At 36.0% G+C, this 15,103-nt stretch overlaps 1 protein-coding gene across 22 annotated transcripts in view; it reads right to left on the minus strand.

Moving 5' to 3' along the window:
• PTPN4 (protein tyrosine phosphatase non-receptor type 4) overlaps window positions 1-15,103 on the minus strand; it is a 190,883-nt gene that overhangs the window by 24,228 nt on the left and 151,552 nt on the right. For 13 of the 22 annotated variants that reach the window (XM_086349429.1, XM_086349513.1, XM_086349422.1 and 10 more), the window contains 6 exons: window positions 8,844-9,000; window positions 5,203-5,369; window positions 4,247-4,337; window positions 4,101-4,162; window positions 3,738-3,815; window positions 1,833-1,979 (listed from right to left, as the gene is read on the minus strand). In XM_086349429.1, coding sequence (XP_086205555.1) covers window positions 1,833-1,979; window positions 3,738-3,815; window positions 4,101-4,162; window positions 4,247-4,337; window positions 5,203-5,369; window positions 8,844-9,000 — 702 coding nt within the window. The remainder of the gene's footprint in view (window positions 1-1,832; window positions 1,980-3,737; window positions 3,816-4,100; window positions 4,163-4,246; window positions 4,338-5,202; window positions 5,370-8,843; window positions 9,001-15,103) is intronic. The other 9 variants (XM_086349463.1, XM_086349530.1, XM_086349438.1 and 6 more) reach the window with 1 other exon arrangement.

Below are 15,103 nucleotides of genomic sequence, written 5' to 3' on the forward strand. Positions count from 1 at the left end.
CAGCTATGCATACGATTGTTTACAGTCTCCCAGCCTCCAGAGGCACGGGAAGCTTAAGATATTCAAATAGCTTAGAGCCTCTCAGAGAGTTAGAAACTGTCAGAATAAATCTAGTAAAAGATTTCATTGATGAGCCAATGTTTGTTGCCAAGTTTCCACATCCCCTGTATTGTATCCATGAATGTGTATTAATTAATAAAGTTGGTATGTAGAAAAAATAAGTAGTGGCCTTGGTGTTAGTAACTTTAGACCCTTAAGGTAATAAATTCTTTCCTTTGTTGTAAACCCATTACACATCCGCCCTATATGAATGAAATTTTATCTTCGGAAGATGGCGCCAAACCTTAAAATAATTACTCTTAGAGAAAATAAGTCTTTGTTGATAAGTCCTTGTCAAGAGTCATAAAATGTTAATAAGCCTTCTGGCCAGAAGATGATGTAAATCACCTAAACCATTTGTATATGATAAATTTGCAGGAAAGAAACCCTGGTTTTTGATAAGGATCAAAGACTGCTGACTTTGCATCCCCTATTATCCTCTATGTGTAACTTAGGGTATAAAAACCCCTGTTGAAAATAAAGCTACGGGCCTTGCTCACCAACGCTTGGTCTCCCCATGTCATTTTACTCCTTAACTTCCAGCAGAGTCTCCATCTGGAGCGTGGATATCCTCTGCGACCATTTATTTGCCTGGGCTTCTAAGACCCACTAGAGAAGGTGTCTAAGGTGGGGCACCTTCCGCTATTCGAGAGGGCGCCTGCGGCCTCCGTGGTCAGAGCTAACCTGGTGTCACGGGTTATATTGATTTTCCGCGTAAACCAAGCTACTCAGCTTCTTTTATCCACTGAATTTTCCTACTGAGCTATCCTCATTCTATTACTCTTTATATCTCTAATTAACATTTGAATAGGTCACTTAAGCCGTCTCTCCTTCGAATATCCTTGATCAGCCGGGGCTGGACCCCGGCAGTGTTTGGTGACTGGCTTTGTTTACTTAGAATAATGTTTTCTAGGTTTATCCATGTTGCAGCATGTATCACTTTTCATACCTTCTTATTGCTAAATAATATTCAACTGTATGACTACACCATATTTTATCTGGTACATTTCGCTTCTTTCTACCTATGGGCTACTAAGAATAACGCTGCTGTGAACATCTGTGCACCAGTTTTTGTGTGGACATGTATTTAATTCTCTTGGGTATTTCTATGAGTGAAATTGCTGAGCTGCAGTCACAATGTTTAGCCGCTTGAAGAAATGAAGGGTGTCTTCAAGGTAGTTGCATCATTTACCAAATCCATCAGCAAGACAGTAGGTTCCACTGTCTCCACATCATTACCAACATTGATTATTTTCTGTCATATTTACTTTAGCTATCCAACTAGCTATGAAGCAGTATCTCACTGTAGCTTTCACTTGCATTTCCTTGGCGACTAATGATGCTGAGTATCTTTTCATGATCTTATTGGTCATTTGAATGTCTTCTTTGGAGAATCATCTATTTAGATCCTTTGGCCATTTTTAAATGGGATATTGTTATTTCATGGCTAAGTTGTATGAATTCTTCACACATTATAAATACAAATCACTTATTCAAACATATTATCAGTCCATTTAAATAATAATAATAACAGCTAACATCACATTTCTTTTAACACAGTATGTGTTAGTTGCAGTTTTAAGCATTTAACCATGATGATTTTAATCATGACACCATAAGAAAGGAAGTTTAAAGATTACAAAAGAGAGTAAATCAATATGAATATTTTAACTATAGATGTAACGTAATTTGAAAAATGTCTGAGCAATGTGTAAGATTCAAGTATGACTTACTCTGCCACGTTCAACCTGTGTGGTCAACATCACAACCATGGAGGAGCCTTGTTCCCAAGTCATCTGCCAAAAATCTGTACAAGTGTGTGGTAATGGCCCTTGACAAGCAATGTACTGATTTATAATTCTAGAAGAAGGAATTTCCATCTAAAAAGAAAAAGACACAAAACCAAAATTGCTTTGCATTATTACTTTTTCTTAGGATCAAATATAGGAAAATCATCTACTAAATGATAACTGAATTAATCTCAATAAATTGCAGAGTCAGTAAAACAAATCTCTATCAACTATTTTATTTGAAGAAGTTTCTTGGCAATGTGCAGTAGCTATATATACTTATCTTTCAATTAGTGGAAACAGAAATTTAAATATTTTCCAAAGTACTCTTATGAAATTAAAAGCATCTATATAGAGAATCCTGTTTCACAGGCAGGGACTTGGTATAGAAATAAAAAATATTTCTCTCTATAGGAAACAAACACTATATATAAAAATAAACAACAAGGTTCTACTATAAAGCACAGGGAATATATTCGATATCTTTTAAGTTAAAATGGAAAAGAAAAAAAATGTCTCTAAACAGCTTATTAGTAAATTTTGTGAGGAGCAAAAATTCTGCCATTTGCTTTAGTTTAGATTTTTCATATTACATATGTGTTTGTATATTATGTAATATGCATATAATTATATATAATATACATATAACATGAAAAGATTGGCAAGTATTTTAAATTCATTATTTTCAGAAGTTAAGACTGTAACTATTTGGGGAAGATAAACTATCATCCTATTACATTTTAAACACTGAATTCAAAAGGTGCATGTGTTTATTTCTGGGCTTCCCTGGTGGCTCTGCTGGTAAAGAATCTGCCTCCAATGTGGGAAACTTGGATTCGATCTCTGGGTTGGGAACATCCCTGGAGAAGGGAACGGCTACCCACTCCAGTCTTCTGGCCTGGAAAGTTTTATGGACTGTATATAATCCATGGGGTCGCAAAGAGTCAGACATGACTGAGCGACTTTGACTTTCACCTCACTCACCATACTGTTGTTAACACTTTGAACAATAATAACAACAAGCACTTAAATTATTCACAAAAAGTACAAATCAAACTGTAAGAAATTACCATTTTTTACCTACTAGATTGAAATATCAGAAAATTTGATAATACCATATACGCATATGTAGCCTTTATCAGAAACCACAGGTTCATATATGCATTGGAATTCAGAATTTGGGGGATTTTTGAAAGGTTCTTCAGTGCACACACCATGTAATAAGTAATGTTCCTTGCAAGCTATAGGTCATTATTCTGTAATCAGTCATTATCAAAAAGTCTACAAATAATAAATGCTGGAGAGGGTGCAGAGAAAAGGGAACCCTCTTGCACGGTTGGTGGGAATGTAAATTGATACAGCCACAGTGGAAGATGGTATGGATATTCCTTAAAATTCTAGGAATAAAACCACCATGTGACCCAGCAATCCCACTCCTAGGCATATACCCTGAGGAAACCAAAACTGAAAAAGACACATGTACCCCAATATTCACTGCAGCACTATTTACAATAGCTAGAACATGGAAGCAACCTATATGTCCATCGACAGGTGACTGGACAAAGAAGCTGTGGTACGTATATACAATGGAATATTACTCAGCCATAAAAAGGATCACATTCAAATCAGTTCTAATGAAGTGGATGAACCTACAGTCTATTATACAGTGTGAAATTAAGTCAGAGACAGAAAGATAAACATCGTATACTAACACATATATATGAAATCTAGAAAGATGGTACCGATTAATTTATTTCTGAAGAAAGAGATATAGAGAACAGATTTATGGACACGGGGAGTGGATTAGAAGAGGGTGAGATGTATGGAGAGAGAAACATGGAAACTTACATTACCATATGTAAAATAGATAGCCAATGGGAACTTGCTGTATGACTCATGGATCTCAAACAGGGGCTCTGTATCAACCTAGAGGGGTGGGATGGGGAGAGAGATGGGAGGGAGGTTCGAGAGGGAGGGGACATATGTATAATACTTACAGCTGATTCATGTTGAGGTTTGACAGAAAACAACAAAATTCTGTAAAGCAATTATCCTTCAATTAAGAAACAAATCAACTTTTAAAAAAAGTCCTCATCAGAGGTACAAAGTAAAGTTGATCCTCATTAATTATGGATTCGAGAACAAACCTCAAAGTTTAGATCAGCCCCTCTTATTACAAACGACAAAGGTATAATTAAAAAAAAAACTTACATTTATATAATTTGCATTGATATAGTCTTCATTACCCTTTAAAATGACCCGTGTAGCATCATCTGAAAAAATTTAAAAGAAAGAATATTTTAATAAAGTTATGTTAAGAAGATTAAACTTAACACACAAAGAGAATAGATACTTACAAGGCGAAATATCTCTGTATCTATTTTTGGAAATGTTCTGAGGTAATTTGGCACAACACATTGTCATTCCAGGCTTTTTCCGATATAGTTGCTAAAAAAAGAAAGTATAAGACAGGTTCAGAAAGCCATCGAGAGTTTTTACTTTTTTAGACTTGATTCTATGCTATCAAGAAATGGGTTTTTACCTTGGAATACCTCATCTATACAATGATGTATCTTAGGTTAGTAAAGTATTAAACCAGGTTTGCAAAGCTGAATTCTGCAAAATTTCTAATTTGAATTATAAACATTTTGAAAAATGGTAAAACATGTAAAAACAATTTTGCTTACAGAAAGAGTACCTGAAGTTTTAAATAGCAAATCTATAGGAAATATTTATTTCATTTATTTTATATTTAAAGGTACTCCTTTATTTCTTTTTTAACATATATCCACTCTTTGTTAGATTTTTCTTCCCATTTAGGTAGCGTTCATTTAGAGGTGTTTAAAAGGAAAACTGATGTGCCCTAAATATTTTATCATCATTTATCTATAACATATACTCCAGAGCAACAGATATTAATGATGGCTAACTATGTTGAAAAAAATTAGAGAAGGATTAAATATGACAAGGCACAAAAACTATTCTTTAATTCAGGATTTTTAAGTCTATAATAGTCTATCTTCATCTGCAGCCTTTCATAAAAACAGCTATTTAATTATAGAAAAAAATGTTGTTTGATGACATAGACCTATAAAATATTTTCTCCCTCTTTTAAACTGATACCTATTAGTGAAACCACAGCTAGAATTTGGGGAGTAATTTTTAAAACTTTACACTTTACAGCTCTTTTTGCCAATATTTCTCAGTAATATTTTATTAATACATTATAACTGATACTAGATTAGGCAGTTAAGAAGTCATGAAATTAATAAAAAAATATGGGCAAACACCTTTTCTATATCATGTTACTTACATCAAACTGTGTCAGTACTGTTCCTGTGATAAGGCCCTCAGCCAGCTGGATCATCGACTCTCGTAGGGAGTGGTCATCCTGATGGACACTGTCGAGAGGGGCTTTCTCAGGAATGTACTGGAAGTCTGGCTCATTTTCTAGCTTTTCTTCCACTACATCATACACAGCTACAAACACAAAACCAATATGGAAACCTTAATGAACTGGCAAAAGGAATTTATCAGATATTATTTAATTTAAAGTGAAAAAAATATTCACTTATTTGTCACTCATCAGATCTGAGTCTGGGGTCACTGTATATGGGCCAAGAATGTTGTAGAGTTGAAAAAGTACCTCTGGGGAAAAGAAGGGTTCTTGGCCATTATTGCTGAAAATGTCTGCAACTTGCAGAGACAGTAAGAAAAAGAGGAATGTCAAGAAGATCTGCTCTGAACATATCTGTCCTTAATCTGTAGAATCTTGGGCAACAGCACCAATGGAGACCTATCCACCACACATGTAGACAGGAAGAGTTACACATGAACTGAACAGAATGCTACACTAAATATGTTCTATTGTTGTTTTTCGACATATTTATTAAACAACTTAGAGGACTAGTTTTTTTATTTTTTAATATATTTCTTTATTTGGCTGCACAAGTAAGGCACTTGGGATCTAGTTCCCTGACCAGGGATGGAAACCAGGCCCTCTTCTGCCTTGGGAGTGTGGCGTTCTAACCACTGGACCACTGGGAAGTCCCAGGAAACCAAATTTCCAAGGAGAATTCTAGGCCAGAATTCATAGTCATGGGAGTGAGGAGAGCCAAACTCTAGGCTGTAATCCTTAGCCCAGTCTCAGCCTGCCCTCCTCTTCTTTCCACCCTCAGCTTCACTCTGTAATTCAGGGGCCTATAAACATACCATGAACAACATCTCAGTCCACACAGAAGCTCAGTCTACACTCCTGTGGAAACTGCTTCTTATGATACCTTATTGGCCTATATCCTGACACCAACCCTTGGGAGAACGGACCTGGGAAAACTGGCCACAAAAACCCAGGAAGCAGGCTCAGAGCTATTTGGTCAGAGAACTGAGAGTTGAAAAAAGTGGTCTAGAAAGGAAGGAGAGGCCATAGGTGCTGGCTTGCATGCACCCTTGGTCCTGCAGAATCCTGACCCCCATGGGGGCAGCAGAGCTGAAGAAGGACAGAACCTTCTAAAGGACAGAGTCAAGCTCCTGCCTTTAAGAGGCTTTGTTCCCGCTCAGATACAAATGCATTTTTGAGAACAGATTTCTGAAATGAAGAATGCAAAGACAAAAAGATATGAATGCGTTTTGTCTAAGAAGAAATAAGATTTAAAGAGGAAAAGACCAGGAAAAACAAGCAGAAAACTGATATTTTTGACAAACATAATTTAAATTTTTGATTATACATTATTTTTTTTAAAAAAATGGATATGACACCTACACTGAAAGTGAATCCTGGTACAGATTTTAATGATAAAACAGTATTAGAAAGATATTTGCCAAAAGAAGTAGGTACCAGGTGGGTTCCTCTCCTAAAGTATAAATGGGGTAACTTGGAATTGCAAAATGACCATGCCTTTTCCATTATATAGACTTTTGTTCATATTCTCTCTCTGTACTAGTCATGAATTTGCAAGCAGGTAATGAACGTCTTCGTGAATAAATGTCTTCAACTATAATACGATGTTAATTCACTTGTCTCACTGGATGGCTGTAAACATTAAATGAGAAGGTATGGAAGAGCCAGGTCTATGGAAAGCATTTAAGAATTATTAGCTAATATGATTATTAAGTTCTCCAGGATCTGTTATCAAGAGAAAATTGAAAAAAATAATCAAATTCAGAGACAACTCTTAGTATGAAAATTAAGTTGCTTTATGTGACAGAAAATGCCTAAAAATATCCAATCTAAATAAATGAGTTCCTTTAAAAGTCAAAAATGTAACATTCTGTTGAAGTCTTCTAAATTTTCCTAGAAAGCTAATTTTTTTTTTTTTAAAACAAATTGAAGGTGTATGGCAATTCTGTGTTGAGCAAGCCTACTGGTATCACTTTTCAAGCAGCATTTGTTACTTTGTGTCTCTCATATTTTTGTAATTCTCCCCAAAAATTTTAAACTTTTTGTTTTTATTATATTTGTTATAGTGCTCTATGATCAATGATCTTTGATTTAGTATTTCAAAAAAGATTATGACTCCCTGAAGGTTCAGATGATGATAGCAATTTTTAGCAATAAAGTATTTTTAAATTAAGGTATGTACATTACATACTTAACAGACTACAGCATAGTATCAACAAAACTTTTATATGTACTGAGAAATAAAAAAAATATGTGACTTGCTTTACTGTAGTATTTTATTTATTTACTGTGATATTTATTGTGATGGTCTGGAACTGAAACTGCAATATCTCCAAGGTCTGCCTGTAGAGAAGATAAAATGAAAATGTCTGTACCCAAGAGGCAAAATGGGTGTGTAGGGGAGTAGATATTTCTAATTACATTTTGCTCCTTATGGTATGTAGTCAGCAACTAACAATGTGACATTAACCAATAATTACTCTTCTGACTAAAACTATGATTAACAATAAACTGTTCAGAACAAAACTAGAAGAATATGTCTAACACTAGATAGTACAGGCACTTAAGAATTTTTTCTCAGAGGAGAATGATTAATGTTGAGGAAACTTGAAACTATGCCATTATGAACACAGGTTGAAGGACCTGGGATTGTATAACTGGAAAAGAAAAAAAAAGGACAGCTTCTAGTAAAACTCACTGCAAAACACTGATGAGGGATTGAACTTATCTGTATTATGTTTAGTCTGCATACTGCATAGCACAAAGAGACAGCACTAGAAACACTGGGATTGAAGGAAGATGGACTTTTAGGTCAATTAATAATTTCACACTGTCCACAGGGGGAATGAACTGCTTCAGGAGCCACTGAGCACTCCACACATGGCAGGATATTCTTGAGGCTGTCATGGAAACTAAACTCTAGCTTGTTGGTTTTCTACAGGTGGAACAGCAAGTATATCTGAGTACCTAGGACTCCTTGAGCACCTTGGGGGTGAGAGAGGCAATTTCAGTCATGGTGGTCTGGAGAGAACTTCCTGAGGCTGACATCTCAGCAGAGCCCTGAACGATGTGAAGGTATACACTGTACAAACGTCAAGAGGAGTGCTTTAAGCAGAAGGACCACCAAGAAGGCCATTACAGACAACAAGAGAGTGAGTAAGGCAGAGGGGCAGGCAAGGTGGCTGAAAATTTGCATTTGACTCTACATGTGAACAGTTCTCTGGTGGCTCAGTGGTTAAAAAAAATCCACCTACCAATTCAGGAAACGTGGGTTCGATTCCTGGGCTGGGAAGATCCCCTGGAGAAGGAAATGGCAAACCACTCCAATATTCTTGCCTAGAAAATCCCATGAACAAAGGAGCCTGGTGGGCTACAGTCCATGGGGTCTCAAAAGAATTGGGCATGACTTAGCGACTAAACAACCACCACTCTGAATGGAAGCCACAGGTCACACACTCTGGTGTGACCAAGTTCTAAGAAGTCCACTCTAGCTGCTGTGTCTAGTAATAAACATGAGGGAATTATTAAAAACATGCAGTAAATTATAGAGTACCCACCGTTAGGACGAACTAGAAGGACCAACTCCCCAGAATGTCTCTCACAGCTCGCTTTGATCAGCAGGACCACCTGGTCGTGGGTGTGCTCTGCAATGTCCCGACCGTTGATCAGTACCACTTGGTCCCCTTCATTCAATCGAGGGACACACAGGTCAGCCTGTCAAGGGATGCAAAGAAGGTTTCAAATTCACATGTAGCTTTCTGGAAGTAAGGAACAGCAATTTACTTTTATAGACTCCAGAGCAGAAATAAAATTACATACTGAAATCATCTATCCATTCACTCATCTATTAAAAAAACAGAAATAGAAAACTCACTTTCAGACCTCCCTGGTGGTCCAGTGGTGAACAATTCATCTGCCAATGCAGGGGACACAGGTTCAATCCCTGGTCCAGGAAGATGGGGCAGCTAAGCCTGGGCACCACAACTACTGAGTCTGTGCTCCAGAGCCTGTGCTCCGCAACCAGAGAAGCCACCAAAATGAGAAGCCCATGTACAACTAGAGTAGCCCCTGCTTGCAGCAACTAGAGAAAGCCTGCATGCAGCAATGAAAACTCAGTGCAAACAATAAGAAATTAAAAACAAAACTCACTTTCCTATAAAGACATCCTTTTTTTCCTTCTTTATTAATAATTTTCCCCCTGATGCCCTAGTACAATTCCAGACATACAAGTAAGACTAATGCTCTCAAGTGCATAGATCAAGGTAGCTCTCACTTTGCACTGTCCAGATACATACAATTTCAGTTGCACAGTTGAGTTAAATAACACCAAACTCCTAACATGGTGCGAATTTCAGTTACTGCATAAATTACAAGTAACTGCATAAAATTCAAAACTCGCTGTTAGCCCGACAGTCCAAAAATCACTATATAAATCATAAATATGCAGCATGATCAATGACCAATCACATCCCTTCTTTCCAAATGTACTGATGGCTTGTTGTTATGCATCAGTTACTCAGTTCATATGGAGATAGCAAAGCAGGTACTTGTGTGGTCTCCTTGTCTCCCAAAGATAAACCCATTTTGAGTAAGGAGTAACTGGCCAAAAAGTTACGAGAGCAGCAAAGAAACAAAAAGGGACAGTGCTGAAGGTGAAATTCAAAGTGAACATAAATGGAGTTATAGAAGTAACTGACTATGTAAATATCAACATTTCTATTGTTTGAGAGACCCTAGATATGCAGAGAAAGGAATTTAGAGAAGATGAACTTATTAGAGAGAAGAACTTATTTAGAGAAGATGAACTTTCACAAATGATGAAAGTGGCTGTGACAAGAAGGATGAAGATGTCCAAGGAAGTGATGCTGGCAAGAAACTTCTTGGGACTTCCCTGGCGGTCCAGTGGTTAAGACTCCACACATCCAATGCAGGGGGTGTAGGTTCTATCCCTGGTCAGGAAAATACCATCCCACATGCCACAGTGTGGCAAAAAATAAAAATAAAAAATTGAGAGGAAATAAAAATGGACAGATCTTTAAAAAACAAAAACTCAATCCAGGAAGTCCTGGAAGATATTTCATATCACTGAAAGTGCAAAGGGCAAGGGGACGTGGGATCCAAACTTAGATAGAATTATCACTATTTGTTGAGATAAATAAGGAAAAACGCTCACCCTGTAATTTAGGGTATATGACAAGAAAAAGAAAAGCACTGTTCACAAATTACCTTTGGTAAGTTTTCACAAAGAAATAAAATACTTTGATTCTCAATGTTTCTAATGTTCTGAATTACAGGATAATAAATCAGTATTAGTTTATTATTTCTTCATTTCCCAATACGTTTAAAAAAGAAAGCATTAGAAATTTTAACGTTCTGATAAAAAATTTAAAGGTCATGGAAAAAAACACAATTTTCCCCATTGACTCAGTACGGGTTCAGGCCATATGGTTATATTTATAGCCCTGCACCACTGTGCGAAAACAAACAAGTAAATAAGGTAAAAGAAACCAACAGAAATAGGGACAGCCTGTTCCAGGAATACAGTAATGAGAATACAACAGAATTAAGTTTGCAGGATGATGGAGCTGGGCCTTACAGAAAGGGCTGTGGCAAAGGCTTGAAAGATGGAAGCAGGACTAAACTCACTATATAACACAAAGTCAACGAAATCCAACAAGGTACTGTCATTAACAGAAAGAGCACTGATCCAGAAGTCAGGTTCTTCCACTGCTGCTTATGAAATGTGTGATTTTAGACACCCGAAATTCTGAAAATGGAACAGGTATCTATTTTAATTATGCATAGTTGTAAAATTTAAAAAATGAGATATTTCAATGTAAAGAATTAAAACCTGGGAAAATTCAAAATTAAGGTTCAGACCATTTCCTTGAGGTGCTCTTTCTCTATTTCTCGGCATGTTATAGCACACTACTAGTTACCTATTATAACTGAAGGGAACCCTCTTACACTTAATCATCTTCTGCTCTTTGTCAGGTATAATTTCTTACTTGCATTTCATTCTGATTTGGAGTCTACATCAGATGAATTTTGCTGGGACAACAGCTATTGGCTTGAATATGATCAGACAGGAAGAAATACACGACTTTGGAAATTGCTGTTGTTCAGTCACGAAGTCATGTTTGACTCTTTGCAAACCCATGGACTGCAGCACGCCAGGCTTGGAAATAACTTGAAAATTACTCTGTTTCAAAAGGTGTCCAATAGAGAAAATGACATTAAACTATTTTAAACACTGCCCTTTTCTACCAATCACCTAAAATGAGGTTTCTAAACACTGTGATGGTCTCTAAGTTAATAATATTTATTTTGTTATTTATTTAACTGATTCTAAAGTCAGCCACTATTTACAGAACATCGTTCTGGCAGAAAGGAAAAATTACCAATATAGTAATCTGTATAGCCTAAAAAAAATTTAGAATCATACAGTTCTGTTTGGAAATTAACCTGTCTATAGAGTGCTCCCTGAACATCCTTGACTGAATTGCAAACTATCCACGTTCACTGCTCAGAAAAAATCAATATTTGTTTTATGACTTTACCTGGCATACAAATAAAAAAAGATTTCTGTCCTAATTGTAAGGGCAATACATGCTCACCATCATGATTCAGACAATTAAAAAAAGGAAGCAAGAGATAAATATCAGTAATTCCACCACCACAGTGAAATACTGTTAATGATTTCAGCATGTTTCCAGATTTTTAAAACATAACTCAATTAAAAAAACTGGATAAAACACATATGAAATTATAATATGTATTTTCATTTAGTTGATTTATAATATTGTGTTAGTCTCAGAAGTACAGGTAAGTGATTCAGTTATACATATTAATACAGGTATGTCTTTCAGTTCTTTTCCATTACAGGTTATTACAAGACATTGAATATAGTTCCCTGTGCAATGAAAGTAAATCCTTGCTACTTAACTATTTTATATACGTGGTGTGTATCTGTTAATCCTGAACTCCTAACTCACCCCTCCTAGCCTCTTCCCTCTTTGGTAACCATAAGTTTCCTTTTTATGTCTCTGAGTCTGTCTCTGTTTTATAAATAAATTTATTTGTATTATCTTTAGATTCTACATATAAATAATACCATATAATATTTGTCTTTTTCTGTCTGACTGACTTCACTCAGTTTGATAATCTCTAGGTCCATTCACATTGCTGCAAATAGCATTATTTCATTCTTTTTATAGCTGAGTAGTATTCCATTGTAAAATATTTTTCAAAATACTATCTTACGAAAACCTTTCCATACTTACATAATACTACATCATCTATTATTTCAATAGCCGCAAACCAAAGCATAATTTATTTAGTCAGCTCTAATGATGTACATTTTGATCTTCCCTCCAATTTTAATTTTCACAAACTACAATGAACATTGTTGTGTATCCTATGTTCTGTTTCATAAGAGGTAATTTTTAAAAGTAGAATTATCAGGTCAAAAGACATATATTTGACTTTTAGTTAAAACTTTTGTACTGGGGAAAGCTATACATTGCACAGTTTAAAAAGCTGACTTGGTCTGTAAGATTATTAGGACAAGAAACCATTTTCTGCATTCTTCCCTATGCTCTCCTCATCCCCCCACCACCTCATTTGAGGCAACTAGTTTCAACATTTTAGCTACAGCTTTTGTATTTACCTTAGTATCACTATGTAACTTTGCAATTTCATTTTTTAGTTTTTATTTTAGACATTATCTTTCTACTTGATAAATGAGAATACAGCCACCTCTCACCTCATCTTGCAGTAGCCCTGTCCCCCAATACATATTTTCCTATACATACTAAACAAATAATTTTGGACTACTTCCCTTATCTTTCACATGTGTAGTAAGTTTATTTTATACATCACATCCCTGTCTTGTCACTTCTGATCACAAGGGATTTGTTTAAAAGAGGACATTTGATCCAAGCTGAATCTATGAGGTTTTGCTTCCTCTGAGTCTATAATTTAGAGTGAGGAGTCTAATGACTCTGGGGTGCTAAGCTGGTTACATAAAATACAAACCCAGAAGTTGCTGGTAGGCACATCCCTTCAAAAGAACTGAGGGACATAATAGTGGCAGCTACACAGTTTCTATTTAGTTGAAATTTTGGAGTCACCATCATATCTAAACAAAGAGTGTGTCTGTGGTGCTAATGTTACAGGAACTTGGCTTGAAGCTGCTACTAAGTACACTTTTCATTTAGAATGTATTTTATTGTAGCTTGAGAGATTAAGCTGATTCCAGTACAGACCGGTTTACACCGAGAAAGAAAAATTCACAAAAAAAGAAATGGACATGAAAAGTAGTTCTGATGATTTGTAAAATTCTTTCTAGAAGTCTGATTATATTCCTGTCTTGGGGTTTTGTGATACACCTCTACAGGTGTACGAAAAATTTTGTATTTATAATTAAGCCAGGGGTATGCAGTGACAGACTTTATTTTCTTGGGCTCCAAAATTACTGCAGCCATAAAATTAAAAGATACCTGCTCCTTGGAAGGAAAGCTATGACAAACCCTAGATGGTGTACACCCTAGATGGTGTATTCAAAACCCTAGACATCAATTTGCTGATAAAGGTCCACATAGTCAAAGCTATGGTTTTTTTCAATAGTCATGTATGGATATGAGAGTTGAATCATAAAGAAGGCTGCTACACAATTTCTACTCAGTAGAGATTTTGGAATCACCAAAGAATTGATACTTTCAAATTATGGTGCTGGAGATTACTTTTGAGAGTCCCTTGAACTGTAAGGCGATCAAACCAGTCAATCCTAAAGGAAATCAACCCTGAATATTTATTGAAAGGACTGATGCTGAAGCTCCAATACTTTGGCCACCTGACGCAAAGAGCCGACTCACTGGAAAGGACCCTGATGCTGGGAACAATTAAAGAGGAGAAGGGGGTGACAGAGGATGAGATGGTTAGACAGGATCACCGACTCAATGGACATGAATCTGAGCAGACTCTAGGACACAGTGAAGGACAGGGAGTGCTGCAGTCCATAGGCTCACAGTGTGCTGTAGGCCACGGGGTCACAAAGACTCAGACACAACTTAACAACAACAAAAATTTCACAAGTACTCTGTTATTTGCAATCAACAAGTTCTTAAAAACCAGAACCAAAACTATATATCATGATATCCTTGATCAATCTTGACTGTGATCTTCAAATCAACTTTGAGGTTGCTGCAAAGCACCAAAATCCCATAACTGGTCTCTTTCTCTCAGGCTGCAGGTTCCTACCTTTCCCAGGACAGAGACAGTTAAATGATAATGGGTACTGACTCAAAGTTTTTTAAGAAAAATGCAGTTAAACAGAATAAACAACAGAAACGGGAATCTGAAAGCAGTATTTACTATATAATGAGCAATAAAAATGATGTATCCACAATTTATTAAGAATTGTCCTTATGATTCACAAGCAGAAAGTTTATGAGTGCTGAAGCTGAAAGAAAGGGCAGGGGGGCAGGGGGATTTTCATCATCATGGGTACATACAGTATTTTCTTTACTTTTGCTTAGCATGTTCACAATAAAGAGTTTCAAATAAATATTTTAAACAGAAAGTAGACAAATATAATGTAAATAAATGATTCTAAATGAAAAAAGAAGTCAATGAAAAAGCAAACAAACTATACCTCTGTCTACATTTTGCTATTTAGAGGGGTTATTTTGATAGAATCTAGAGTCTTTGTAAAAACAAGTATTTGAAAAACTGTTCTAGAAGATAGGGAAGAAATAAAAATTAACTTCTCAGCAATTTAGGAGATTCAGCAAACAACATGTGATACTTGACAAAT

The sequence above is a fragment of the Bos grunniens genome, chromosome 2 (genome assembly GCF_055505025.1).
Source record: "Bos grunniens cultivar Pamir isolate PY7600 chromosome 2, Bosgru_T2T1.0, whole genome shotgun sequence".
NCBI lineage: Eukaryota > Metazoa > Chordata > Mammalia > Artiodactyla > Bovidae > Bos > Bos grunniens.